This window comes from Pomacea canaliculata, linkage group LG1, assembly GCF_003073045.1.
Source record: "Pomacea canaliculata isolate SZHN2017 linkage group LG1, ASM307304v1, whole genome shotgun sequence".
NCBI classification, from domain to species: domain Eukaryota; kingdom Metazoa; phylum Mollusca; class Gastropoda; order Architaenioglossa; family Ampullariidae; genus Pomacea; species Pomacea canaliculata.
In genome coordinates, this window is record NC_037590.1 from 12,317,344 (window position 1) to 12,345,115 (window position 27,772).

General features: G+C 38.4%; 1 protein-coding gene across 1 annotated transcript in view; it reads right to left on the bottom strand.

Annotated features, from left to right (window-relative positions):
• Window positions 1-27,772, bottom strand: part of LOC112559083 (disintegrin and metalloproteinase domain-containing protein 17-like) — a 117,288-nt gene that overhangs the window by 2,859 nt on the left and 86,657 nt on the right. The window contains exons 16-21 of the mRNA XM_025229999.1: window positions 7,042-7,190; window positions 6,608-6,709; window positions 6,275-6,337; window positions 5,183-5,280; window positions 648-769; window positions 454-535 (exon numbers count right to left, since the gene is read on the bottom strand). Of these exons, the coding sequence (XP_025085784.1) occupies window positions 454-535; window positions 648-769; window positions 5,183-5,280; window positions 6,275-6,337; window positions 6,608-6,709; window positions 7,042-7,190 (616 nt within the window). The remainder of the gene's footprint in view (window positions 1-453; window positions 536-647; window positions 770-5,182; window positions 5,281-6,274; window positions 6,338-6,607; window positions 6,710-7,041; window positions 7,191-27,772) is intronic.

Consider the following 27,772-nt stretch of genomic DNA (forward strand, 5'->3'; position numbering starts at 1 on the left):
TGACATTTGGTACACTGCATAAGGTCAGCTGACGTTGACACAATATCACAACATCAGTGGAATCAATCACGTGTCTGGCACGTAGAAATGGCGATAAGATCGATCACTGCTCAGTTACACCCTCCACATACAAACAAGGGAGAAACTGAAGCCACGAAGGACAGATGATTGTGCAGAAAATAAATGTGACATTAAATGGGATCAACCATGTGCTAAGCCTTTATAGACACCACGAAAAAAACATTAATATTGCTCACAATTACAGAAGAATTATAGAAAAAGAAAACATACAAGCGTCGTAACCTGGATAAGTATTTGAGTGTCTAATGACTCCTTTTCATAAGTCTTACAGTAAACTTAGAATTAAACACCTGAACAGAAAATTTCTGTTATTTGAAAAATATATCAATAGAAGGTTTTTCACATTTTCGAAGAAGAAAATCTGGCCTGTACCGAGAGTGTCAAAATCCAAATTGTTGAAGAAGTTGAATAGCCGGACAGTAAAAAGGCCTTCCGATGGAATACACTCTCCTTTCTGAAAGCAACAAAAAAAAAATCATAATAATGATTCCGATCTCACGGTCTTTTAAGGCAATCTTCGTAGATTGAAATCATTAATCAACACAAAATCACTTTGCACGACTCACTTCATCGCATTCACCGTTGTAGCAGCGTTGTCCAGGTCTAAGTGTTTCGGTCGTAGGGAAACACGGACCATTTGTATCGTTGTCAAAGACCTCCAGACAGCAGCGCTTGCAGGCTACAGAAGCTGGTAACAGACAGAATGAGTGCTGCATGAGCTGGCCGAGAAACACGATACGCGAGACTAACCTTAACTAACTAATGTAGGTAACATGGGGGAATGCCATCTGAGCTTTGTATTGTTTCCAAACATTTTCCCTACAGTCCTCAGTCTTTCATCCCTTGACTCGTACCAGTCGTTGGAGCGAGCGTCTGGATATACACGGCAGCTGACAAAGCCCTCCACCTTTGGGCCACAGCGAGCAGATCCTGCACAGGACGACCAGTCCCCTCGTTCACGTTCTTGCCCTGTCCACCGCACGCTGAACACCCTCCTTTGTACATTAAAGACAGACTCTGACAAGGTATCGTTGCGAGCTACATGGACAAACCCACTGAGTTTATAATGTATAAACCAGACCAGCCTACCTCGCTTCACGGTTGCAAGGAGGGATTCCTGAAGTCCTACGCCTGTGGTAAACGGCTTTCGTACAAAGTCATCGGTTTAAATGTTCTCTGTACGAGATCAGGAGCAGCCTCCTAAAGAATGCCTGGATTATCAGTCAGTATCAGCTCTACGTGGGCTTTGTATAGACTATACTTCGTAGTAAACCTAATATTACGACTTCGCCAGATCCTGTCGAGCCTAGCCATCGCCGCTGCCAATGTCGAGATCATGAAGCAGATACTTCTCTGGAGGTTGCTGTCTTTGGAGAAGGTAGCTCCCAAGTACTTAAAACTGCTTACCTCTTCGAGCCGTACCTGACGTATCCCGTTCATAAAGATCTCTGCTTTTCTATTGTTAATGAGTATTACTTTACTCTTTGCAATGCTAGTCTCCATTTCATATGCAGGGCTCACACGGGACTGACCACACTGGAAGTACCTTCTGAGGATCATTTAAGGACGTTTTCATGGTATGCAGCTATAACTACAGGTCCTTTTCACTAATGTTATCACATATTTATAAATGAAAGAAAGAAACTGGGGCACAATTTTATTAGCCATTTTTATATCAGAGTTTATAAAGAAAGTTTCAGCTTTAGTGGTTCTCGCTCTTCTTTTTTTTCTTTATGACGTGTGCTTTTAAACTAGCTTCAGCCATAAAAGCGATATCCTGTGTTTTTTGTCCTTCTACATATAGTCTTTGAAATCAGTGGAAACTGCATTTTTTTTAGCTTTCCATCCATGATTACCTCGTTCGCTGCCTTTCCACGTATTGAAAAAGTGTTCCCTTGGTAGTTAAAAAATTGCCTCTTATCTCTGTTGTCTAAGCACGCAAACCAAAATTCTGCCTGAGTTGGAGGCAAAATGTTTCTTGTTACTGCAGTATGGTCAAATCCACATGCAAAGTCACTTTTTTCATGATACGTGAAATTCATAAAAGTTGAGAAACTCTTAGTGACAAAAGTGAACCCAAATCAATATTGTCGGGAGTTTTGATTATCGTTAAGTGGAGGCAAGAAAAAGTTACTTTAAGAACATACCAGAAACAGCTAATAAATAACAATAGTCATGGCATAACACATCAGTTACTTAAGTTTCTCTCGCCGTTAAAGTCATACAAACTCTACACATAAAAGTTAATTCTACTATTCCACATAAGTTTCAACTTCCATATTCCACAGTCTCTCAATTGGGAACCGCAACTGGTAATAACAACGTCCCAGACTTGTGTTCCAACGCAAACAGAATAGCAAACGATCACACTTACGTTCAAGCCAAGTTCGTGTCCGACCACACACACACACATACATCCCCTTGAATTCTCTCCTTTGTTTGTACCGCCAGTATTATCCACTTGATGATCCAGTGGCTAATGAGTGCTGGCTAATCAGACACTTAGACTGACGAGGACGATGTTACAACACCTATAACCCTTGACAGGTGGTGCTGGCTGTCAGACACTTCCATGATGATGACAACGTTCCGACTTCTATAGTCCTCTCTGTTCCAGTCTAACTTTGCACTGCTACACTTTTTCAAAGTAAGCTCTATGTACTGTAGTCTGATTTTTTCTACAAACTTGCAGTGTAACTTTTGTGAGATATGCAGCTTGAAATATTGCAAAATCATTAATTTTTTAGGTGGAAAAATGAAAAGATTTTCGGGTATTAAACTTGCAAAAGCTGTTATTTCTAAGCTACTGGAAGGAGTGGGTTCAAATTCAAAACACTGATATAAACACGTGTATCTTTTAATTTTATGTTTATTATGTTTACTTGTAGAGGAGTGGGAGGTAGTGGTTAAAAATGAAGAGTAAATATTTAATACTTGCTGGGGATACTCAAATTTCGTAGTCAACCCAAACTTTTGCTTGATGGTGATGAGAGAAATAAAACACACAAGCTCAGTCTCAAGTAAACAGTAAGTTAATAACTCCAAAATTTGTGTGTGAAATACAGTCAACCCCTCCCCCTTTCTGATTAAAGTGAGTGCTACTTTTACTTTCATTTTTTTCAATAAATTTTGGAAAAATGTATATGTACAAACAAACAAAAAATCCACATAATTTAGGTACCACATTGGGATATAAAAACTGTTAACTATATATTTAGTGTTGTAATTTAAATACGTTTATTAAAAGGACATGTTGCTAATCTACTCTCCATATACGACCGTTGTTGTATGCTGGAGAGATAGATAAATCCCACGCAAACACAAATATATTTTCTATTTTGTCTTTATCAGGCTTTGAAGGCTAAGTGTAGGCATTATTCTATATGTCGTAAACTCAAGGGCAGGAGTCCGTAGATTTGGTAGGGGGTAAGATTTCTGTCACCCGGTTTAACACATCATCGATACCCCCACCACATCACGTCGACATTTTCCGCTTGCGCCTATACTAAATTGCTGATCTACACTTTTTAATTAGCTTGTCGAGCCCTCAGGATGCATCACCCCAAATAACAACACGAGGCAATTTAGTACACACACACACAACTGTCACTTGACATTGCAATGGCTAACGTCGTAGGGACAACTCTCTCGTCGCGCAGCAGAAGAAATAATGTTCTAGGACCTCGGTCTTCTGTTGACCGGTACGCGACGAGAGTGTATACGTAGAAGGTTGGGACGATTCCTCACAAGACGAAATGTGGGACGAAAGTTGCTCTCCCGTCCGCGCAGGTACGTCAGTGCGGCTTAATTCTCTCTCTGGGGTGATGTCTTTATTTCCTCAAGAGTTTCTTTTGCCTAAGGCTTGATGGTAGGACATGTGGAAGCAAAGACTTGAGATGCGAATTCACTTTTATGTCTTCTCCCCAGAAGTTTTTAGCGAAAAGCCTGAGCTTGCCGTCTAGATCTTTCCGTGGCAACAACATTCCATTGGCCAGTCACGCCACATGACACACCACAACCAATCACGCTTCACAGTCATCACGAGCTTATTATGTTCTCATCTGCTACTGCGTATATTACGTGATTTCTAAAAATGACGTAACTTTTCCAAAAGAACAGATGTGCAAACCCACACTACAGCCCTATCCCCACTCTTTCGTGAAAATTCTCCAAAGCAATTTTCTTCAAGAATGGGATAATTGCTTCATATTTATTCCTTATGTCACAAACAGTTCTAACGTGGAAAGTGTCATCATAATCAACTGCAACATTCTCTCCAGGTTTTATAAATGATCCTGATCCATGACTGGCAGAAATGTACCAAAGTAAATCACATATAACATAATTGTTCGTCGAATTAGTGTTCAAAAAATATTCGCTTAAGTATATTGGCGTCAATGTGTCTCGCTGTACTGCATTACTTGTTCTAGCCGCCATTGCGACCTTTGGCCCCCAAGTGGGTGGCTTGAAACTGCTATGTTATATACTATCGGATTCAGCACAAACTGGTGTTACACATTCACCTAGGGAACCACATGGTATTTTGCACGTGGTTCAAGTTACGTTATTTCAAAGTTGAAAAATATTTTGCGTCACCTTTTATTGTGCTCTTAAAGTTGTTGAATTTCATTAATAAAAATTACAGGCATTTCCACCAATCTTCGCTGACTTTATCAATATGTACACATCAATATACATTGCGAAAGTTTGTGAATGCGAGCACAAATACCGACTCGACCATCACAACGCGTTACACGGCACACGGACAACGACCACCGCACGGCTACACAATATTCGGTGCTGAGTACCAACCGTCCTCACAAAATACTATTATTATTCCACTAACATAAAACAAAGACTTACTCTTAACACATGACGAATCTCTGCTATTTATTGTGATTTAATAGTAATATTTCTTTTCCTGATAGTCCATGAAATACTATGAATTGAACAAAGCGATTTTTGTGCAATCGCAACACTTTCCACCGGAGGACGGCGTGTATGCCAATACCAAATATTACCATTGTATCATTATGTTCTTGTACAGAGAGCGATCATGGTGTTAATACAATTAATTATCTATGAAATTTCAAGATCTCACCGTCATGATCACACATGCAGGCTCTGTAGCGCCGATTATCCTTCTCTCCCAGCTCCTTACAGTATGTGGTAATACATCTGCCGTTAATACACTGGCCTCTGAAATAACAGAAAAACCAAACATTTTTCCTTATAACGAATTTTATGTGTATTTACATTTCATCTTCTCTTCTTTTGCTTTATTTATGCAATAGGTTTTATTACAAATATTACTGTTTTTTGTTGTAGTTTGCTTGCTTAGAATTTTCTTCCAGTGGAGTTTTCAGTGGCTTTCGCGAGTGACATTTCTCACTATCTCAATGCTTGAATCCTTATTTCTCTGGCTAATGTTTTGCACTCACAGGGCAGAATGCAATAGCCAATGCTTCGAAGAAAACTGTATGTTGTGACAAAGCTTGGTCATTACTGGTGTCACTATTACAATTGTATTTAAAATTCTGCAGTTTATCTGCCATCTTTGATGTCTCCCATGTAAGTGATAAAACTAAACTCCACTGTTCTTAGTCTACAAAGAAGTCTGGTTTGCTGTGCAATTTTGCACTGACTGTCTCTTTGTTCTTGCTATTTCCATCCAAACATGCAACTCATTTGTCAGTCTGTGAGTGAGGTCTAGAAGATCGTTGTTAGTGTCTACCATGAGATCGGTTGCACTGCAAAGCGCAAACTAACTTGATACATGTGTACAAAAATTAAAGAAAATCATGGAAGGGTTCATGCATAATGTTCTCCAAGATAAAGTTAAGAAGTACAAACGACAGAGGGCAGCTTTAGCACCTCCAGCAGAGTTTTGAAAAGAGGTTTATTCTAGTGTACAGCATGGTGCTGTATAACACCTCGATCACTTGTATCAAGCTCTCTTCTATTGAATGGTCATATGACATGTCATCCTTTTATGACAATAAAATGTCATTTTGAAGCCAATGACGCTGTACTTTCGGTTTCTATCTCTATACATTTACAGGTTGATAATGTTAAATTTAAACACTAGTTATATTTCTATTAATTTTAATACAAATATTAATGTATTTTTTTAAAAGCTTATTACAAAATAAAAATTATGTATGCAAAAAGCGGTACAAAATATATGACATACTCTCCACGACAGGCTATTCCATTCTCTTTTGGCACAGCAGACGGACAATCAGCGGAAACACCACTCATCAACCGTCAAGGAAATGTATGCAGGCAAAAGTCAAACAGACGAAAATGCAATCAAAAATTACTGCAAATATGTTTTGCTCACAACACACCACTGCTTCGTCGTAAGAATCAATGTGCAGAGGAAATCAGACAAATAAATAAAAATTATCATACATGAAAACTAATATTTGACTTATAATATGACATAGACATCTGCGGGTACAGGGTGAAGGGAAAGGCGTTAGTTATCATCAAATGCGTAGTTGATTAAACAACAAAAGGATACTCGCACTTTGCGCTTTCCATACACGGAAGTTCAAAGTTATATTCACAATTAGTTCCTTCTTTTGCGATTTTGCAGTCTGTACAGCACGGTTTGTTGAAACCACTGTAAACACCCAAAACACAACGAGTATTTACAGATGCCCTGTTACTGATTGTTCTTTTTTAACAGTATTAAAACGAAAGGGTTGCATGCCATGGTGGTTAACTTCACTGTTCGCTCGCATTCCAAGAACCAAAACCCAACCGTCTCATTTCTTTTTTATTGGCATTATTTGGTACGTGCTGCTAGACAGGCATAGTTTTTCAATACTGGTCCAAATGAGATAGAATCTCCTGAAATACCAGCTTGGATGGGAATGAAATTAAAGTAAGCTGGAATATTATCTCATATGATCGAAATGCTAGCACGTGGAGATACTTAAAACACTAGTTTACCTGCATTGTGCAGATTCTTTGAGATGACAAGTTCTGTTACAGCATTTATCTTGGTTTTTTAAGCTTTCCTCTCCAGCGTCGCATTCCTCTTCTGTGTCTAAGACGCCATTGCCGCAAGGAACATCCTTCTCTGGCACGCACTTTCCTTGCTGTAGATAGAATGGAAACTACACCAGTAGAATCGCGAATACGTTGCAACCTTTACATGCCACTTTTAGTTTAGAAAAGTTTTCATACTGTCGTAGCCTTGATAGACATGCAGAATTATATATATATGTCATCAGTCCGTCTGAAAAAAATAAAAAAGTTACACAATTTGTTTTTACCATTAAATCATAACACTGTCTTAACCAGTGACTCACTTCATTGCATACACCTTTGTAGCAGCGTTCTCGAAAGCCAAGACGCGTTTCTGTTGGCAAACATTCGCCGTAATTCTCGTTGCCAAGGTCCTCCTGACAGCAGTGTTTGCAGGCATCGGTCTCTGGAATAAACAACATAATCAGTTCTGAGTGAAATTACAGCCAACTCAAGAAAAGAAAAATTGTTGGCGAAGACTGCAAGTGCGGCACCTGTCGCCTTAGTATCAATTAAATTCTAATGACTTACTGAATTTACAATCTTGACTCATATCGTAAACTTGCCCACAAAAAATATTATTATCTGCTAATATTAAAACCCTTTAAGTATAAAACTTTGTCAGCTGAGAACGTCATTGTATGTATATTCAAGGATTTATTAGTGGGTTATTACAATAGCAAAATTTTACTTCTAGTCGTGCTAGGTTATGTCACTTTTGTTTGATATAGTTTGCGAACTGTCATTATTCATATAATCCGTTTGGTAAATATCGGAGATCTTAATATCATTCCAAGAGCACCTGGGAATATTTTTCATATACATGTATCTGTACCATATTGACAGACTATTCACTGAACAGACATCAGACGTCTATGCTATTTTGTCTCTTCTGCGACTTGTATCCATGGTCCTAACATTGAGCCTTAAGCACATTACACACTTTTTCATCTACCCATCGTGCTAAGTCACTGTATTTTCTGCTACGTGTTTAGACTCAAAGAACAGTGCGTGTACAGGACGACGACTGCACTCTCAATGAAAATAGTATTTGTTCTACCTGTTGGTCAATGGATTTTCTCAAATACTTCGTAATAAGTCATACTTCTTCTGTTACAAAACTGCAGACTTCAAACCCTTAGTGGTTGTTATCATTATTGTATTTTTCTGTTTTTGTAATGCACTGGGAGACTCTCTTGAAGGTTGGGAGAAGCAATAGATGATGATAATGATGATGACTATGATGATCATGATGATGATTAATATTAGTATTGGTATTGGTATTAGTATTTAGTAATAAAGTAAACATTTGTTTGTGTAGGCAAGGCGATGCCAAGACACGAGCTTGGTGTTAATAAAATTAATTCTCAGGGCAGTTTAAAGAACTTACCGTTATTACACATGCAGGCTCTGTACAGCCGATTATCTTATTTCCAAGCTCCTTACAGTCCTTGGTAACACATGTGCCGTTAATACACTGGCCACTGAAATAAAAGGAAAACAAATCATTTTTCCTCACTCAAAAAATATTGTGTATATTGTCATTTCATCTTCTCTTGTGTTGTATTATTTTTGTTTATTTTGATTTTAGTTACAATGGAGTTATCAGTTCTTAGGATCCTCATTTTTTTATCATCTTAATGTTATGTCATTCTTATTCTTTTCTTTGCCTAATATTTCAATAATTCAATGCTTCGAAGAAACTTCAAGATGTGCCAGAGCCTGTTGTCACTACTGCAATTCTGTTGGATTTTTGCAGTTTATCAGCCATCTTTGATGACATAGCTCCCAAGTAAGTGATACAACTAAACTCCACTGTTCTTAGTCTACAAAGAAGTCTGATTTGCTGTGCAAATGTGTAATGTTTATGTCTCTTGGTTCTTGCTATTTCCATACAAACATGCAACTCATTTGTCAGTCTGTGAGTGAGGTCTAGAAGATCGTTGTTAGTGTCTACCATGAGATCGTTTGCACTGCAAAGCGCAAACTAACTTGATACATGTCTTACAACCAATAAAGAAAATCATGGAAGGTTTCTTGCATAATGTTCTCCAAGATAAAGTTAAGCAGTAAAAACGACAGAGGGCAGAGCACCTCCAGCAGAGTTTTGAAAAGAGGTTTACTGTGGTTTACTGCATGGTGCTGTATAGCACCTCGGTCACTTGTATCAAGCCCTCTTCTATTGAACAGTCATATGACATGTCATCCTTTTATGACAATAAAATGTCATTTTGAAGCCAATGACGCTGTACTTTCGGTTTCTATCTCTATACATTTCTCAGGTTAATAATGTTAATTTCAAACACTAGTTATATTTCTATTAATTTTAATACAAATTAATGTATTTTTTTAAAAGCTTATTACAAAATAAAAATTATGTATGCAAAAAGCGGTACAAAAGACATGACATACTCTCCATGGCAGGCTATTCCATTCTCTTTTGACACAGCAGACGGACAATCAGCGGAAACACCACTCATCAACCGTCAAGGAAATGTATGCAGGCAAAAGTCAAAGAGACGAAAATGCAATCAGAAATAACTGCAAATATGTTTTGCTCACAACACACCACTGCTTCGTCGTAAGAATCAATGTGCAGAGGAAATCAGACAAATGAATAAAAATTATCATACATAAAAACTAATATTTGACTTATAATATGACAGACATCTGCGGGTCTAGGGTGAAGTGAAAGGCGTTTGTTATCATCAAATGTTTAGTTGATTAAACAACAAAAGGATACTCGCACTTTGCGCTTTCCATACACGGAAGTTCAAAGTTAGATTCACAATTAGTTCCTTTTTTGCGATTTTGCAGTCTTTACAGCACGGTTTGTTGAAAATCACTGTAAACACCCAAAACACAATGAGTATTTACAGATGCCCTGTTCCTGGTTGTTCTTTTTTTACAGTATTAAAACGCAAGGGTTGCATGCCATGGTGGTTAACTTCACTGTTCGCTCGCATTCCAATAACTAAAACCCAACCATCACATTTCTTTTTTTTTTACCTTTGGCATTAATTGGTACGTGCTGCTAGACAGGCATAGTTTTTCAAATACTGGTCCAAATGAAATAGAAACTCCTGAAATACCATCTTGGATGGGAATGAAATTAAAGTAAGCTGGAATATTATCTCATATGATCGAAATGTTAGCACGTGGAGATACTTAAAACACGAGCTTACCTGCATTGTGCAGATTCTTTGAGATGACAAGTTCTGTTACAGCATTTATTTTGGTTTTTTAAGCTTTCCTCTCCAGCGTCGCATTCCTCTTCTGTGTCTAAGACGCCATTGCCGCAACGAACATCCTCCTCTGACACGCACTTTCCTTGCTGTAGATAGAATGGAAACTACACCAGTAGAATCGCGAATATGTTGCGACCTTTACACGCGACCTTAAGTTTAGAAAAGTTTTCAGGCTTACGTAGCCTTGATCGACATGCAGAATTATATATAATTATACATATACAATCAGTCCGTCTGAAAAAATATTAACAAGTTACACAATTTGTTTTTACCATTAAATAATAACACTGTCTTAACCAGTGACTCACTTCATTGCATACACCTTTGTAGCAGCGTTCTCGAAAGCCAAGAGGCGTTTCTGTTGTCAAACATTCGCCGTAAGTTCTCGTTGCCAAGGTCCTCCTGACAGCAGTGTTTGCAGGCATCGATCACTGGAATAAACAACATAATCAGTTCTGAGTAAAGTTACAGCTAACACAAGGAGGGAAAAATTGTTGTCGAAGACTGCAAGTGCGGAACCTGTCCCCTTAGTATCAATTAAATTCTGATGACTTACTGAATTTACAATCTTGACTCATATCGAAAACTTGTCCACAAAAAATATTGTTATCTACTAATATTAAAACCCTTTAAGTATAAAAATTTTGTCAGCTGAGAACGTCATTGTATGTATATTCAAGGATTTGTTAGTGGCTTGTTATCATAGCAAAATTTTACTTCTACTCGTGCTAGGTTATGTCACTTTTGTTTGATATAGTTTGCGAACTGTCATTATTCATATAATCCGTTTGGTAAATATCGGAGATCTTAATATCATTCAAGAGCACCTGGGAATATTTTTACAACATGCTTTCATATACCTGTACCATACTGACAGACTATTCACTGAACAGACATCAGACGTCTTTGCTATTTTGTCTCTTCTGCGACTTGTATCCATGGTCCTAACATTGAGCCTTATGAACAGGGGTGGGCAATTAATTTTCTCAAGGGGCCGCATGAGAAATTGGGATGGTTCTAGAGGGCCGGACTAATATAGTTAACTCAGTTTTACCCAATACTATATGTATAGTATATATACTGGCGGGCGGGCCAGCGGGCGGGCCGGTCAGAGACAGGAGGCGGGCCGGACCCGGCCCGCGAGCCGGCGTTTGCCTAGGTCTGCTTAAGCACATTACACACTTTTTCATCTACCAATCGTGTTTAGTCACTGTATTTTCTGCTACGTGTTTAGACTCAAAGAACAGTGCGTGTACAGGACGTCGACTGCACTCTCAATGAAAATAGTATTTGTTCTACCTGTTGGTCAATGGATTTTCTCAAATACTTCGTAATAACGCATACTTCTTCTGTTACAAAACTGCAGACTTTAAACCCTTAGTGATTGATATCATTATTGTATTTTTTTGTTTTTGTAATGCACTGGGAGCCTCTCTTGAAGGTTTGGAGAAGGCAATATATGATGATGATGATGATGATGATGATGATGATGATGATGACCATGATGATGATGATGATGATGATGATGATGATGATGATGATGATTAGTATTAGTATTGGTATTGGTATTAGTATTTAGTAATAAAGTAAACATTTGTTTGTGTAGGCAAGACGATGCCAAGACACGAGCTTGGTGTTAATAAAATTAATTCTCAGGGCAGTTTTAAGAACTTACCGTTATCACACATGCAGGCCCTGTAGCGCCGATTATTCTTATCTCCAAGCTCCTTACAGTCCTTGGTAACACATCTGCCGTTAATACACTGGCCTCTGAAATAAAAGGAAAACAAATCATTTGTCCTCACTCACAAATAACATTGTGTATATTGTCATTTCATCTTCTCTTGTGTTGTATTATTTTTGTTTATTTTGATTTTAGTTACAATGGAGTTATCATTTCCTAGGACCCACATTTTTTTTATCATCTTAATGTTATGTCATTCTTTTCTTTGCCTAATATTTCGCGCTCACAGGGAAGAATGAATAATTCAATGCTTCGAAGAAACTTTATGATGTGCCAGAGCCTGTTGTCACTACTGCAATTCTTTTTGGATTTTTGCCGTCTATCTGCCATCTTTGATGACATAGCTCCAAAGTAAGTGATACAACTAAACTCCATTGTTCTTAGTCTAAAAAGAAGTCTGATTTGCTGTTCAATTTTGTACTGATTGTCTCTTGGTTCTTGCTATTTCCATCCAAACATGCAACTCATTTGTCAGTCTGTGTGTTAGGTCTAGAAGATAGTTGTTAGTGTCTACCAGAGATCGGTTGCACTGCATTTTGAAGCCAATGACGCTGTACTTTTGGTTTCAATGTCTATGCATTTCTCAGATTTATAATGTTAATTTCAAACACTATTTATACTTCTATTAAATTTAGTAGAAATATTATTGTATTTTTTTAAAAAAACCTCATAACAAAATAAGAATTATGTATGCAAAAAGCGGTATAAAAGACATGACATACTCTCCTATGCAAACTGCTCCATTCTCTTTGAGCACAGCAGACGGACAATCAGTGGAAACGCCACTCATCAACCGTGAAGGAGCAATATGAGGCAAAAATCAAACAGACGAAAATGCAATCAGAAATAACTGCAAATATGTTTTGCTCACAACACACCACTGCTTCGTCGTAAGAATCAATGTGCAGAGGAAATCAGACAAAAATTAATCAAAATTATCATACATGAAAACTTTAGTATTTGACTTATAATATGACATAGACATTTGCGAGTACAGGGTGAAGGGAGAGGCTTTAGGTTTAATTACGGACGTGTTTAGGTGGATTGCTGTCTGCCGAGACCAACGCTTAGCCTCTTGCGAAGTCCGCTGCTAGTCTCGGCGAACCTAGACAATGAATGGGACTAAACCACAAGCTTTGTAAACACCTACCTCGTTTTAGCAGTTAACTGGAAATAAATCTTCTGCCAGCAGTCCGCTAATACAGGTCTGTTGCATTATCAACTGTCCATTTCATTAAAACAACAAAAGGATACTCGCACTTTGCGCTCTCCATACACAGAAGTTTAAAGTTATCCTCACAAACAGTTCCTTTTGGCGCGATTTTGCAGTCTTTACAGCACGGTTTGTTGAACCACTGTAAACGCCCAGAACAGAATGAGTATTTCAGATGCCCTGTTACTGATTGTTCTTTTTAAAAGGTAAAAGACGCAAGGGTTGCATGCCATAGTGGTTAACGTCACTGTTCACTGGTATGCGAGTAACTGAACCCAACCGTTGCATTTCTTCTCTTACCTTTGGCATTAATTAGTACGTGCTACCAGCAACTGCTGCGTGACCAGCGTAGATGTTTTAAGTACTGGTCTAAATGATAATTATAGAAATTCCTGAAATACCAGCTTGGATGGGAGAAATGAAATTAAACTGGAATATTATCTCAAATGATCGAAAAGTTATTACGTGGAGACACAAAAAACTAGTTTACCTGCATTGTGCAGATTCTCTGAGATGACAAGTTCTGTTACAACATTTATCTTGGTTTTTCACGACGCTCTTTCCTACGTCGCATTCTTCGTTTTTGTCTAAGATACCATTCCCGCAAGGATCATCCTTCTCTGGCACGCACTCTCCTTTCTGCAGATAGAATGGAAACTACACCAGTAGAATCGCGAATATGTTGCGACCTTTACACGCGACCTCTAGTTTAGAAAAATTTTCAGTTATGTATCCTAGATGGACATACCAGATGTCTAGATAGTTTGAGTCAGACTAAACACTATACTATTTTGTTTCTTCTGCGATGTTGATCCATGGTCAAAACATTCAGCATTAGACACATTGTACACTTTTTCACCAGAGAAGTAAAAGAATTTTAATCTCCTCACACCCTTCACTCACTTCATTGCATACACCTTTGTGGCAGGGTTCTCGAAAGCCAAGAGACGTTCCAGTTGGCAAACATCCACCGTAGCCGTCATAACAGCAGATTTTGCAGGCATTAGTTTCTGTGTGAAATGACAGCAAACACAAGAAGTAAAAAATCGTTGGTGAATACTACAACTTCGGTACCTAACCCCTTAGTATCAATTAAATTCTTATGACCTACCAAATCACAATGTTGACTCCTATCATCCCCTTGTCCATATAAAAGTATTGTTATCTGCTTGTATTAATGCCCTTTACGGGTAAAATTCCATCATCTGAGAACGTCATAGGATTTATAGTCAATGATTTATTAGTGGGTTGTTACTATTTATATTTTACTGTTATTCGTGCTACGTTACGTCCCTTTCGTTTGATACAGTTTTATTGTGAACTGTCATTATTCATATAATCCGTTTGGTAAATATCGGAGATCTTAGTATCATTCCAAGAGTCCCTGGGAATATTTTTACAACGTGATTTCATATACATGTACTATACTGAAAGACTATTCACTGAGCAATCCTTACGCAGTCTTATAAAACTGATTTGAAAATTGCTATTTTTTAGCTAACTCCATTCCTTCTAACATCCCAAAGAAAAATGTAAAGAGTAGTTTGTGACTACCCTGCGTGAATTATAGTTACTATAGGCAGAAGAATGCAATGCAGCACCAGCAAATGTGCTCTGTGATGATAGACTACAATTAAAGGTGCTGACTAAAGTGGACCTACATGAGAATCACGAGAAGTTTAGCCCTGCGAGGTGTACATAAAGGCGGAGCTGACACGAGACGTGCTGGAGACATGATCAGTAGCGACACTACAGAACAAAGGAAAGACAGCTTCCGCCCACGACTCCACCCTGTAACCTACTGTAGAGGAGTGCAGCTGTGGTATTTCGTTCAGACCACTTCAGCAAAATACATCTGCCAGCTTTCTTCCTACATCTGCTTGAGTGTGTGGTAGAACGTTTACTACTCACATCATGCATGCTACCACTCTGTTACAAATTAAATGCTAAACAATTCTATTTTTAATGGAACAATAGTATAAATTGAATAATAAATAATTCCATTTTAATGTAACAGTAGTATAATTTAGAACGCATAGTAATGCATCAGTGAGTGGCAAAAGCCACTTGTTTGCACAATTTTACAGCCTCACCATCTCTGCACGCACTGTCCGTGGTTAATCCCGTAATCATCTTGAAACTCTTCACATACAGAAAAACGGTTCCTTCAAAAACACACGACTGACACAAGAAAAAAATCAAAATGATCAAGTTTCTGACTCCTGGGATAATCTATTTTATATGCACATAAACCAATCAATCAATCTATTTTATTCATTCGATAAGTCAGCATCATCCTTACTTCCACTCTCTATCCTCGGTGTTTGCTGTTCGACTGTCATTATTTGTTGCTTGTTCGTTACTTTTCTTCCTGTGCTTGACTCGATATGAGGTCTGATGTCACACTGATATAAAGCTGATTATCCCTTTCGATGATATGACATCAGTCAGTCAGTCGTCCCTGTACCGGTACCTGTCGTGTGGGGAGCATAGACGCGGCAGTTGACAGGACCTACCACTCTGTTGTGGACGATAGTCAGCAGTCCTGTACAGGACGGCTAGTCCAGTCTTTAACTTTCGTCAGCCAGCTCTTCCTGTGACTACCGCAGCGTCGACTACCTGCATGATATAAAGGATAATAGACGATGTCTCGTACTGGGTCACTTGGCCAAAGACCATCTTTCGTCGCCTGAAAGTAGAGGTTCCTGGTGTCCTGTGAGTGTCACTGATATTGCATATTATCAACGTCTGGCGACTTTCCTCCATGCAGTGCACAGCTCTTTCGACCTCTTCCCGTAAGACTGGCAGGTCTGCAGATATACTGCTTCCTGTCTGGTTGTTTTGAAGGATATTGGCATCGGTCTTCACACGGAAATTGTACAGGTCCTTGCAGTACACAGTCTATCAATTGAGTACAGCATTGCTTTTTGTGTGAAGGAGACCATTGCTGTCTTTGACTGAGATCCTCTAGTGATCTATCTTAGAGAGGGTCCTTAGTACTTGATATGCCTTTTAGCTGTGACCTCGTGCCATTCCATTCTCTGTGTCCCGGCATGCTCTCTCGATCAAGTTCTCCCTAGCTGCTTTTCGCCCTTTCTTGATGGCATAGTTCACTTTTTTGTATCTGGTACCTGATTCAGGTTGGCTTTTCTTATCTCTCTTCAAAGCTCCTGGACTATTTTCTTTTATGTTTCCAGTGAGGGTGTCGACATCACATTCCACAAGGTTCCGCGCGGCAAATTTTCCTTTAACTTTGGTCTTGAAAACTTCTGCAACGTTTGAGTCTTGCAGTTTCCCAAGACTAAAGCGAACACAGGGGTGGAGGGTGATCGGTTTTTGAGAGTTGCTTCCCTCTTACCTTCAGGTTCGTTACAAGAAGTCCTGGTCGATACCTATATCAGCGCTTGGACACGTACTTGTCTAACCTTGTTGATACTGGATTTCAATAATCTCGACAGCAGGAGATAGTCGATTTGAGTATGAACCTATCCGTCTGATGACTGCCGTGATCGCTTTCTTGTCGTGGTGTAAGGTGTTGGCTAAGGGAGTCTCTGGCTCTGCTCAAATTCAAGGACTCTGGTACCGCTATCGTCCGTTTCGCTACATTTGCCAACCTTCCTGCCTATTGCTGGTAGGCGTCTGGGCGGACCTGGGCATTCCAGTCACCGAGTACAACGATGATGTCCTTTAACGGAACTCCCTTCACAACCTTGTGTTGTTGTTGGTAAAACTCCTTCACTTCGTGGAAGTTAGAGCGAATACTTAGACCATTGTGTGATTGTGGGGCTGAGCCGAGACACGTATGGAGACCAGCCTGTTGGATAATGTGTACAGCTGATGACGTCTCTGGCGACCTTGTTGTGTATGAAGGCCACGCCGTACTCCTGTCTAGCATCCTCCCACTGTACTACAGCTTGTCATATGACAAACCCACAGGCATTAATTCAGGTGACGTGAATGAATCATTGAATGGTTTGGAAAAAAGCAGGACAGCTTTAGATGTGGCTTCTTTCGCGCATTAATATTTTATTTTTGTAGGAAATCACTGACAAAGAAAATTGAGTAAAATCGTACTAGAGGTTAAGAGGTTAAGGTCATCAAAGCTTTAGAAGTGACCTTTTTAGCGCCTTAATATAATATTTTGTTCAAGATTTTTGTAAAAACAAATAATGAGAGAAACAGTCGAAATCTCTGCCCACGTATTCTGCTTTGCACACCACAGGTTGTAATGGCAGAATCTTTGACACATTGTTTATTGATTGTTTGTCATTCTCTTCAATTTGTTTGCTCTTGACCTCTGCCTACACGGCTCTTCATAATTCCGTCGAACCTGCTGCTCAAATCCTGTTCTTAAGGACGTCTGTTTGTTGAGGTAAAGTGATTTAAGAGATCTAGACCAGGTGGAATTGATACTAATCCCCAACTGTTTTCTGTGTCTATATATATACATAACACAACTAATGCCTAGGTTATACATACTTGTCTGGGCAAGCGGAGCCATTGGCTACAGGGACAGAAGGAGGACAATGAAATGTGAAGCCACTGATCAGCGGTTAAGGTCTTAAAAGAAGAAAGTAGTTTACTCAAGCTCTTTGTCATAATGCTATATATGGAGAGAGATTTATAATTGACAACAGGTTTCTGTGAAATCTTCTTACTAATTATATGTTTTTCATTTATATCTTTTTGTTTTCTGGTCACTACAAAACATTCCTTTCGTGCGTTAGTCTGTTGGTAATGTCATTGTTACTACTTACCATGAGATCGATTTGTAGGTCTACAACCGTTTAAAGGGTCATGGAGAGTTTCTTGCAGAATGTTCTTCAAGATGACGTTGAACAGCACTTACTAGGTCACTTTTGCACTACAGTAGGCGTGCGTCAAGGATCTCGCTTCCACCGGTGCTGTTCAATATCTTCTCGCACAACATCCTGCGTAACACCCTCCACTACCATCAAACTTCCATTTCCATTGGTGAAAGGCCTACACATTGCATACAACTGTTAACAGGTACTCACAGAGAACTGCAAGACCTTACCAATAGACTGACGTGTACCTCGATAAAGGAAAAAAAGTAAACTGTCACACACACAATGTCGATACTTCATAATAAAATTATTTTTATGATATACTTGTTAAATGAAACTCATTTGGCCTTAATAATCAAACATTACTCCTGCTTGACTTATGAAGGAACAAACAAAACTACAAATAGCAAATTAAAAAGGATACTCGCACTTTGCACTTTCTAAACACGGATTGTCGGGGTCTTGTTTACATTCGGTTCCCGCTGGAGCAGCTTGGCAGTTTCGGCAACACTTGCTGTTGAAATCACTACAAACGTCAAGAAAAACATGAAAAACTATACTGCATATTACATTTTGCACTCGTACTTTTATTATCCTGCTTTCATAAGAAAATCAAGGATGCTGGTACAGATATCGGGTGTTTTGGAAATGTGGAATTGCAAGACACTTCACAAACCAACTTGCCTGCAGTTAGCGTTTTCTCTGAGCAGACAGATGCTGCTGCAGCATTTGTCTTTGCCCTCCAGACCGTCTGGGCCTGCATCGCATTCTTCTAGAAAATCAACGACTCCATTGCCACATGGAATTTCCTCTTTATCACTTTCTGAAACATGCAGTTAGCAAGAATTATGTCGAGTATTTGTCGATTTTAAAGCGTAACTTAACTTCTCTGATTTCTCAGACAGCAAATCCTTTCAAATGCTCAAATGAACATCTCGTAGCTTATCACTCTTGATTTAGGCCCTTAGGGCGTCATTGTGCTTTAGCTACCGCAAGACTTAGATAACATTTGCAAAAAAATCTTTGTCTATTACTTTATAAAAGTTTTGTAAGAACAAAGTTATGTTCCATGGATACGACAAAGTAGAGATCTACGTGAATGAGGTACAGTTCGAAGACGTAAGCAGCTTCAAGTATTTTGTGGTTTTGTAGTTTTAACACTGAATAGTTTTTAGTTTTTGACTTTGATGACCAGTGAGTCTGTTCGTTAGACCATTCTTCACTTTGCCATATTCTTAGGAAAGAACTAGTATGGGAATCTGTTGTTTTTTATCATCCTTAAGAATGCTTGATCAGCTCCACTGGAATATTGTCAATGCCGCGAGACCTCTCTCTCATCAGACTGCGTACTTACTCTTTTCTTTATGTCAAAATGTCTTCAAATTCATTTTGATACTCGTTTAAACAAAGTCGCAACAATATCGGCGCCAGGAGATGACTTTATTGTGGTCTTGTTGGCAGTGGATTTAAAGCACCGTGACAACAGAATGTCAAAAACTTGCTTACATAAAAATTATTTGGAGAATGCTTTTATGGATGGAGGATATTAGCTAAGGCGAGTCTATGGTCCAGTTCAAACTCTATTGTCTTATACCCTTCATGGTTTTCATCCAGGCCAAATATTCCTACGTTCCCTGCCCATTGCTAGTATGTGTCTGGGACCATCTTTGCGTTCTAGTCAGCCACCGAGTATGTCTTTATGACCCCTTCTAATTGCACGTAGAGCTTCTTTGCTTCGTCGTCTTCATGCTTGGAAATTCTGAATGTAAATTTTTATCATGGTGACATTGTGAGGCCTGGCAGAGAGGCAATTGGAAATCAACTGTCTAAAATGGGTGTACAGTCAACCGACCACTCCTCTACGAACGAGGATGCCGATGTTTCCTCCTTTCCGGTTCCTCCTCACTGTTATCAGAGCCTTTCACCTTCGTCTGCTGCTGTTTTCTTAAATCCTGATCATGTGACCTTTGCCAGTCCAATGATGTCTCACCCGTATAGCTCTAGTCGGATAGTGAGTTCTCTCATCTTTCCGCACTGGTGAAATGTTTGTACGCCTTTGTTTCAATGAAAGTTTTCTTTCATTCAAAACTTATAGACTCTATTTACTAGACAAGAGAACAGTCATCAAAGAGCGTGCTTCAAACAAATATATCATAATATGCTCGTTTTAACAGCTTACCTATAAAGCATCGCTGGCTTACCGATCTCAGCATAGGGAAATAGAGTCTATGCTGCATGGCGAAAAGCGCTGCAAAATTTGTAAAAACATATTGCAACTAAAACATACAGACTGGATTTTAAGAAAACTTGAAAGATTTTAAGCCATTATCGAAAATGCTATAAGTTAATAGCTAAAACATAAAAAGATATAGGTTTTAGAAAAGGGTCTTGAACTTAAATACAGATTATATTAAAAGAAATCAAATAATATTTAAGTAAATACCGTCGACTGCATTCAGTTAATCAACAATTATTACAATGATATCGTGCAATTCTAATTGTCTTCATTTCAAAACTTTTGATAAAAGACACATTTTTAGTCACTGAAAATATCAGAGCAAGGAAACACAAATTACTGAACTAATGCCACAGTTGTGATTTTTACAGGACATACAACATACAAACATTAAAATATCACATACAACATACAAATTGCAATGCTAATGAACACATGTGTGGTATATGAGCCCAAAACAAAGTGGCGGGTGGCTTTTCTGTGTACTAGGAAACGAGGAAGGTGCGGTGCAGTAAGGATGTCGAGTGCTTCTAAGTTTGATCGTGCCGTCGATTGCACCATCACAAAACAGCGAATAAAACGCAAAATGTCGAATGTAATAATTTTATCCGTAAAAAATGATTAGATAAATAAAGAGTTGTCTGAAGGTTATGTAGACCTTACAGTTAGAGAACTAAGCTAACATAAGTGAAAACACAATATTATGGTCATGAATTAGTTTTCTGATGAAGTGTATATAATGCGGATTGTGGGTGTGTTTTTACAAGTGAATGCAGAAAAGAAAAACTGTCGTAACGTACACCAAAATGATCGTCACTTGTCCAAATTCACGTGGAAGTAAAACGTCCGAAACGACAGTCAGGATTTCATACGACACAGTACTAGTTGTTTCACGTATCATGAACTCCCATGGAATTTAGTGTGCTCAGTGGTCACCACTTGTGACTGTCGTAGTCGTACGTTGTGTGGTTTCTTTCTTAGTATTTTAATCCACACTATGTGTAGCAAGAAAAGAAAGTGGTCGGACGAATATGTACAACATGGATTCACGTGTATTACGGAGCGTGATGGGAGTCAGCGTCCTATCTGCATGATTTGCAATGCCAAGTTGAGCAACTCGAGTCTCCCACCGGCAAAACTGAAGGAACACTTCACGAAGCTGCATGGAGATCAGGAATACAAGAACACAACGCTTGCTGAATTCAAGGTGAAAAGAGCCAGATTCGATGAAAGGGCCACTCTGCCTGCTCTTGGATTTGTACCCGTGAACAAACCGACCCTCGCCGCATCGTACGAAGTTGCTTACCTGATTTGCCCGTATAACATTTAGAGATAGATTGACAGAAAAAAGGCATGAAACCCGGTAACAGCTATTTTACTCTGTTGATCTGGCTCCCTACTGGAAAAGGCATATGCCCCTACTCATACTTACTTAATAACAGGGAACCCAGATATTTTCCATTCACTTGTGCTGCTAAATCAAGCGCTGCATGGGGTTATTTTTTTATTATTTTATTAGTTTTGTCAGCAACATTTAAATAAAACAATTTCTTGGTAATAGGAGGTTTTGGGCACAAACAACATTTAATAAGTGGATATGATGTCTAGTCAGCTCCCTGGTGAACTACAAAATATATAACCAATAATCACAAATTAAAACAGACATAAACGTAACCTGCATACGTACACAGTTATTGGGCTGGTCTCCTGGTCCTACTATCGGGTACATGATGTAGCGACCACCTTGTGGGTCGCTAGGAGAGCATTCGCCTTCTGGATCGTGTGGAGAACCCCAGTTGTGCCCTGTCTCAGCAGTAAGTAGAAATGTTACCACTCGTATTGTTGTAGGACTGGACTCACTCTGAACACTATACTTACCTAAATACTACAGTAAAACCAAAAACAAGTCATAACTGGGAAAGTCTTAACGGAGGAAAACTCAAACTGTCTACTTTCAGTCCACGAACCCTGATTTAGAACACCTGGAAATTGAGGTTCATTTTTTTAATTGTTGGAAAAATAATCCTTATCATAATGATCTTCTGGAAAACGAAGAGACAACAGAGACAGTAGGTCAGCCACAACCCATCTCGCCCCAGTCATATCGACCTCCTGCCACCAACCCAGACCATGACTATATCGTCCTCCGTAAAACGACAATGTCCAAAATGATCGACAGCGATTCAGCTTTTTATATTAAGCCTGAAGTTTTCAAAGAACTTTTAAAGTCGACGTTCTCATCAAAGGTCAATATGCACCGCGCCAAAAAGAAAGTTCATAATTTTATGTCAGATGTCAATGTAATCACGCTTTACGAGATCATGCTTTCTACTACTCAAGATTAACAAAACACGTATACCACATAATGTTTTAGCATAAGACTATTATTTTTCGCTATCACATCATTCCAGTTTGTTTGTGTCATGCATCATATTGCTCACCAAGCTCTTGAGAGTCGCAAATCCAGTAGAAGAGTAGAAGAAGGCGTCAGCATGAACAGAGAAAATATTCATGATGTACACTATATCACAAATTGTAATGTGTCCTTAATAACAGAAAGGAGATGGACCACACAAAAACCTGTACGAAATTTAAATTATAAGAGAATGAAAACATTTTTTATTTACTAAAACACATAGAATGTATGGAAATGGCAATATTGGACTGAAAGATGACTGCCAATAAGTTAATAAACTTCTTTGAGTTAGCATAATATAGTGTCTCCTTTTAGAGCTCGTTTTGACTAAAGTTCTCGTGACATATTTGCTGAAACTCTATACCCTAAACATCAATGTTTGTAAGTGTACGTGCAGTGAATAATATTGTTTATTGTCCCAGTTTTTCTCGCCCCAGATAAAGGGGTTACAAAAATTAATAATTATTAGCACAGATCTCCTGTATACTCGCTTACTGTATTTATAGTACAGCTCTTGTGACACATTCTCGTACGTTAATAAACAAGAGATGTTTTCAAGTGCTTTTCTAGGTAAACGATTTTAGGGGAGCTGCACTATTTGTGCCCAATCGCTAATTCATTTTGTATTATTATATACATAGAGAGAGAGAGAGAGAGAGGATACCGTCTACACACGTCAGTAACTAGGGCATTTGCATGGGGTTTGTGGGGTGACACCTAGCAATCACTTCATTAAGTGTCCACAATGCCTAGCTTTTTTTCCAAAACCAATCTTCATATTTTGGGAAAAAAACCCTATAGATCACTATATTCTATAGAGCACTATACTCAATTTATCAAATTGTACCTCAAGTTCCAAATATTTGAACTTACTGTTCAGAATATTTAAGTGGTTTTGTAAACCTACCAGCGTGTCAGAAAACAAGGTAACAGCACTAGCGAAAAGTAAAATATATAGTTGCATAAGATCGGGGGAAAGTTGAATACAATGCTGTCCCTTATTCCTGATGTTACTTTCAGCTCATTTATAAATATTGAAAATAGTATTGGGCTGCAGCATCGGATTGTTTAGCACCACGAGGACTCTAGACACATTGTTAAATCAGTTCTTACTCGAACACGCGCCTAAAAGTTTCCTATTTATACCTGTTTATATACAATATGCCAAAAACAATACCTACACGATTGGTGTATATTTTATAGCATTTAACTAACATAACTTCTTTTTTAGTTGCCTACTTGAATTACTTGTTTCACTATAGTCTCTTTCAAAGTGAATAAACAGAAGCTATGATTTACTCACAACATTAAAGACGATACTAATCTGCCAGACAACTATAGAGCAGACCTGGGCAAAGGCCGGCCTGCGGGCCGGATTCGGCCCGCCTCCTATCTCTGACCGGCCCGCCCGCTGGTCCGCCAGCCAGCATATATACTTTATATACAGCATTGGGTAAAACTGAGTTAACTATATTAGTCCGGCCCTCTAGTAGATGCGGTAGTAACAGCTTCCATTTCAACATTTCTTATAAATACACTTCTCATTGCCTCAGTAACTTTCCTGATCTTCTAGACTATCTTTTAATAAATTTAGGAGTTTTATGAGTTATTTTTAGTTGCTGTACAATAAAGTTTTATATTCCTGTCTCTTCCGTATTAGCTCAGCCTGTCTTCAACTGAATTGTTTACATTGAATCTATTCAGCTGTTTTCTAAGTATTCTTCTGATTTCCTTATACACTCAAGATCAAATGAAATTTGTGTCTTTTTTTCTTTGACAGTAATTAGAACATTCTTCATGCAGTTACCAGCTTGGAGTAGACCATCCATAAATCCTGATAGCTCAGTAGTAATATCACAGAGTAGTTAGTCCTTGAGTAATTTAGTTCGTCTAGTGACACCCACATTATTGTCTTTCACTAGAAGTATTATCTACCGACAGTTAGCATTACCGTGAGCTGTGATCATCTTAAACTGTATCCCAAGAATAGGCCATCCGTCTTTGTCCACAGAAGTCGTCCAGCCGGTTCTGGGATAAAAGTCCTCACCTCCTGTAAATAACAAATAAACAGCTGTAATATTTAAATGTGTTAAACATTTCCGTGTCACTTTTTGTGTAAACAGAAATAACTCTTAACATATGAACTGTATGACCAATTATAAGCACTCCGTTTAAGTAGTAATGAAAGAAGACTAAAACAATGAAAACAAAAATGAAGCCCAGTATGTAATTTCAAACGGTTTTCTCTCATCGTGCTTACTGCAGATTTCTTTCAAGCTTAACAATTATTACAGTGTCCTAAAACAAATTAGCAAACTGTTTCGAAGGAAGCAATATAAACTAATATGCTAAGCAACAACAGCATTAACATTTATGTAAGTCCAGGTGGAAGAACCACTCAACACTACGTCTGTTCACGCAGAACGCAAGCACGTGATCACATGCACACAAATGACGCACACTGGCACTGGGTACTGCTCTGTTATACACACTGCTACTCACCGTCTGCACATATTCCTCCATCCCCATCCTGACTGCCTAGGTATGCTAAGCCAGGAGTGTGACGACTGTCCTTGAAAAGAGTGTGTGTAAACAAGTGCGCTAAGCAGAACTTCATGATGTCCCTGTGATGACTGAAAGCCTGATAGAAATATGGAGACAAAAGATGTTAAAAAATCACACATGAAAGACATTTCAAAGCGTAAACAAAGTCTGTGTGTTGTGTCTTGTCAGTTAGTGTCAGGATGCGTTACTAAAACACGTGAAGTTGAGAATGTCTGTCATGTCAATAGAATCTATTCTACTGCCACCATCAGTCATACATGTATAAACTACCTGACATTTTCAACAATTTTTCTGCTTTGTTACTCCGATGTTCCCTTTTCCTTCCATAATCTAAACAGCTAAGAACCCTTCAATATACCAGTCTGTCTGCATGCTTAAGACATACAGACCTCGCTATTTCAAAAGTCAGCAATTCTACCAGTTTCTTACGGTCTTATTGTCCTTTCATCAAAATGTAAATTTCCAAATTTGAGAAGGCATTTGTCTCATCTTGTATATACTGGGAAGATTATAGATGTAAAAGAAGAAAAAGAAAAATTAGGATTAGAGAGATCTGTCCTACCAGTTTCTACATCTCTGTACCTAACTGTAGACTGCAAACAGATGTTTGTCAGCTCCATAATTTGCTGAAAACGCAATATTTTGGTAGATAAAAGAAAACAAATCACGAATGATAGAAGTACTTTGAAAGGTTACGTTGCTCAGATATACTTACATAAAGTTTATCTAGTGTATTCCAATGATCCACTTCATAATTATAGCTGAATGGTCCTCCCATTGGCCCCTTTGAGTATTCCGTGTGAACCAGAACCTGAAACATAATACAAGCGTTATTAGACCGATACGAGAAAGTGTAGAACTGTGTTTAGTCTTACAAAACAGGTGAAAATATGTTGGCATAAGATTAGATAACATATAAATGAACTTTGCTCAAAGAAGACAATGCTGAATACTTCTGAGCTAGTCGATTGATTCCATCTCTATTTGACCTTTCTGATCAAAATATGACCCCAGACAACTTTTTCGCACCATCTACAACAGAGGATTTTAAAGACTCATAAAGGAACTGCTGATGTGAAAGTCTGCCATATTTTACGGTTTTATCTTAAATTGTTCATAGATACAACAACTTGTAGAAAATTATGTCATTTAAACCTGTTTGATCACAAAGCCCCAGCCAAGGCTTTCCGCTGTTTTCCACTTTGTATCTTCGAATATTCGGTTCGACTCTGCAATAGAGCTCACCTGCGACAATATTTTATGTTTTATATATCAATGTGCGAGCATTTCCTTACATTCACATAAAAATACACATCCAACCTGCAGAAAGCGTTGAGCCGAAACTGGAAAAGCCTAAAGTGGTTAAACTTTTAGCTTCTTCTTGGGTGATTTCTTTCCCAATGTCATTGGTACAGGTGGTAAAACATTCACGTCCTATGTAGATTTCTACTTATAGCTGTGTTGTACTGCTTTATAATGCCTTGGACCTTGATATGCGTTTTTCAAGCGGCTTTTGCGAGACAAAACATACACTAGTGTTTGTGTTTTTTTCCATGTATCCAGACAAAATTCGATTACATGTTTAGCTATTTAATGTTTTTTCTCATGCATTCAAGTGCCTTCTCTGAAATTTAGAAGGTTTCGTATTAAGAACAGTACCTACTTTAAATAGAAGTTTTAAACAAACGATTCATGAACAAAACGACGACAGAATTAAAAGGACAGTTAAAATTGTTCGTACCACATTTACAACAGTATCACCACCATCTGTATCAGCCTAATCCGTGAAATCAACAACCAGAGTGTTCAATTTACTTACCATTATCTTTATAGCTTCAGAAGCACTAGACTTGGCATACTGGCTATAAAACGAATAGTCGGCAACCAGTCGTAAGGAACACTTTTTCTTTAAGACATTATTCTGTCGTTTTTGTCTGATTCTGCTGACTGCAGAAAATTAGAGATATAATTTTGTTAATTGTTTTGATTATATAAATAAGTCGTGCATTTCTTGCTGTCGCCCTGATTATTAAAAAAATGTTATAGATATCACAATGGTTTGTGTTTGTTAGGTTAACAACATATCTAAATATTTTTAAAGTAGCTTCGATTCCTATCATGATTACATCGATAATAGATTACATTAAGAAAAATCGTGCATATTGAGTAAGAACTAGTTCTCTTATCCTTCTTGTCGAGAAATAGTTTGTCTTAGAAATGGTAATTACTGCCTAAAATGTTTACGAGTAAACTATGATGTCATCACTTACATCTCTGATGCTGCTCATCGCTTGAAACTGACTCGTCTGAAGACGGTCGTTGGCTGTAAGCAAAGATGAAGCAATGGTTTGTCAGAAGTTTAACAAATTTTATCTGCAGGACCTTCAATCGTACCTCTCTACATCCGTTTATTATTAATACGA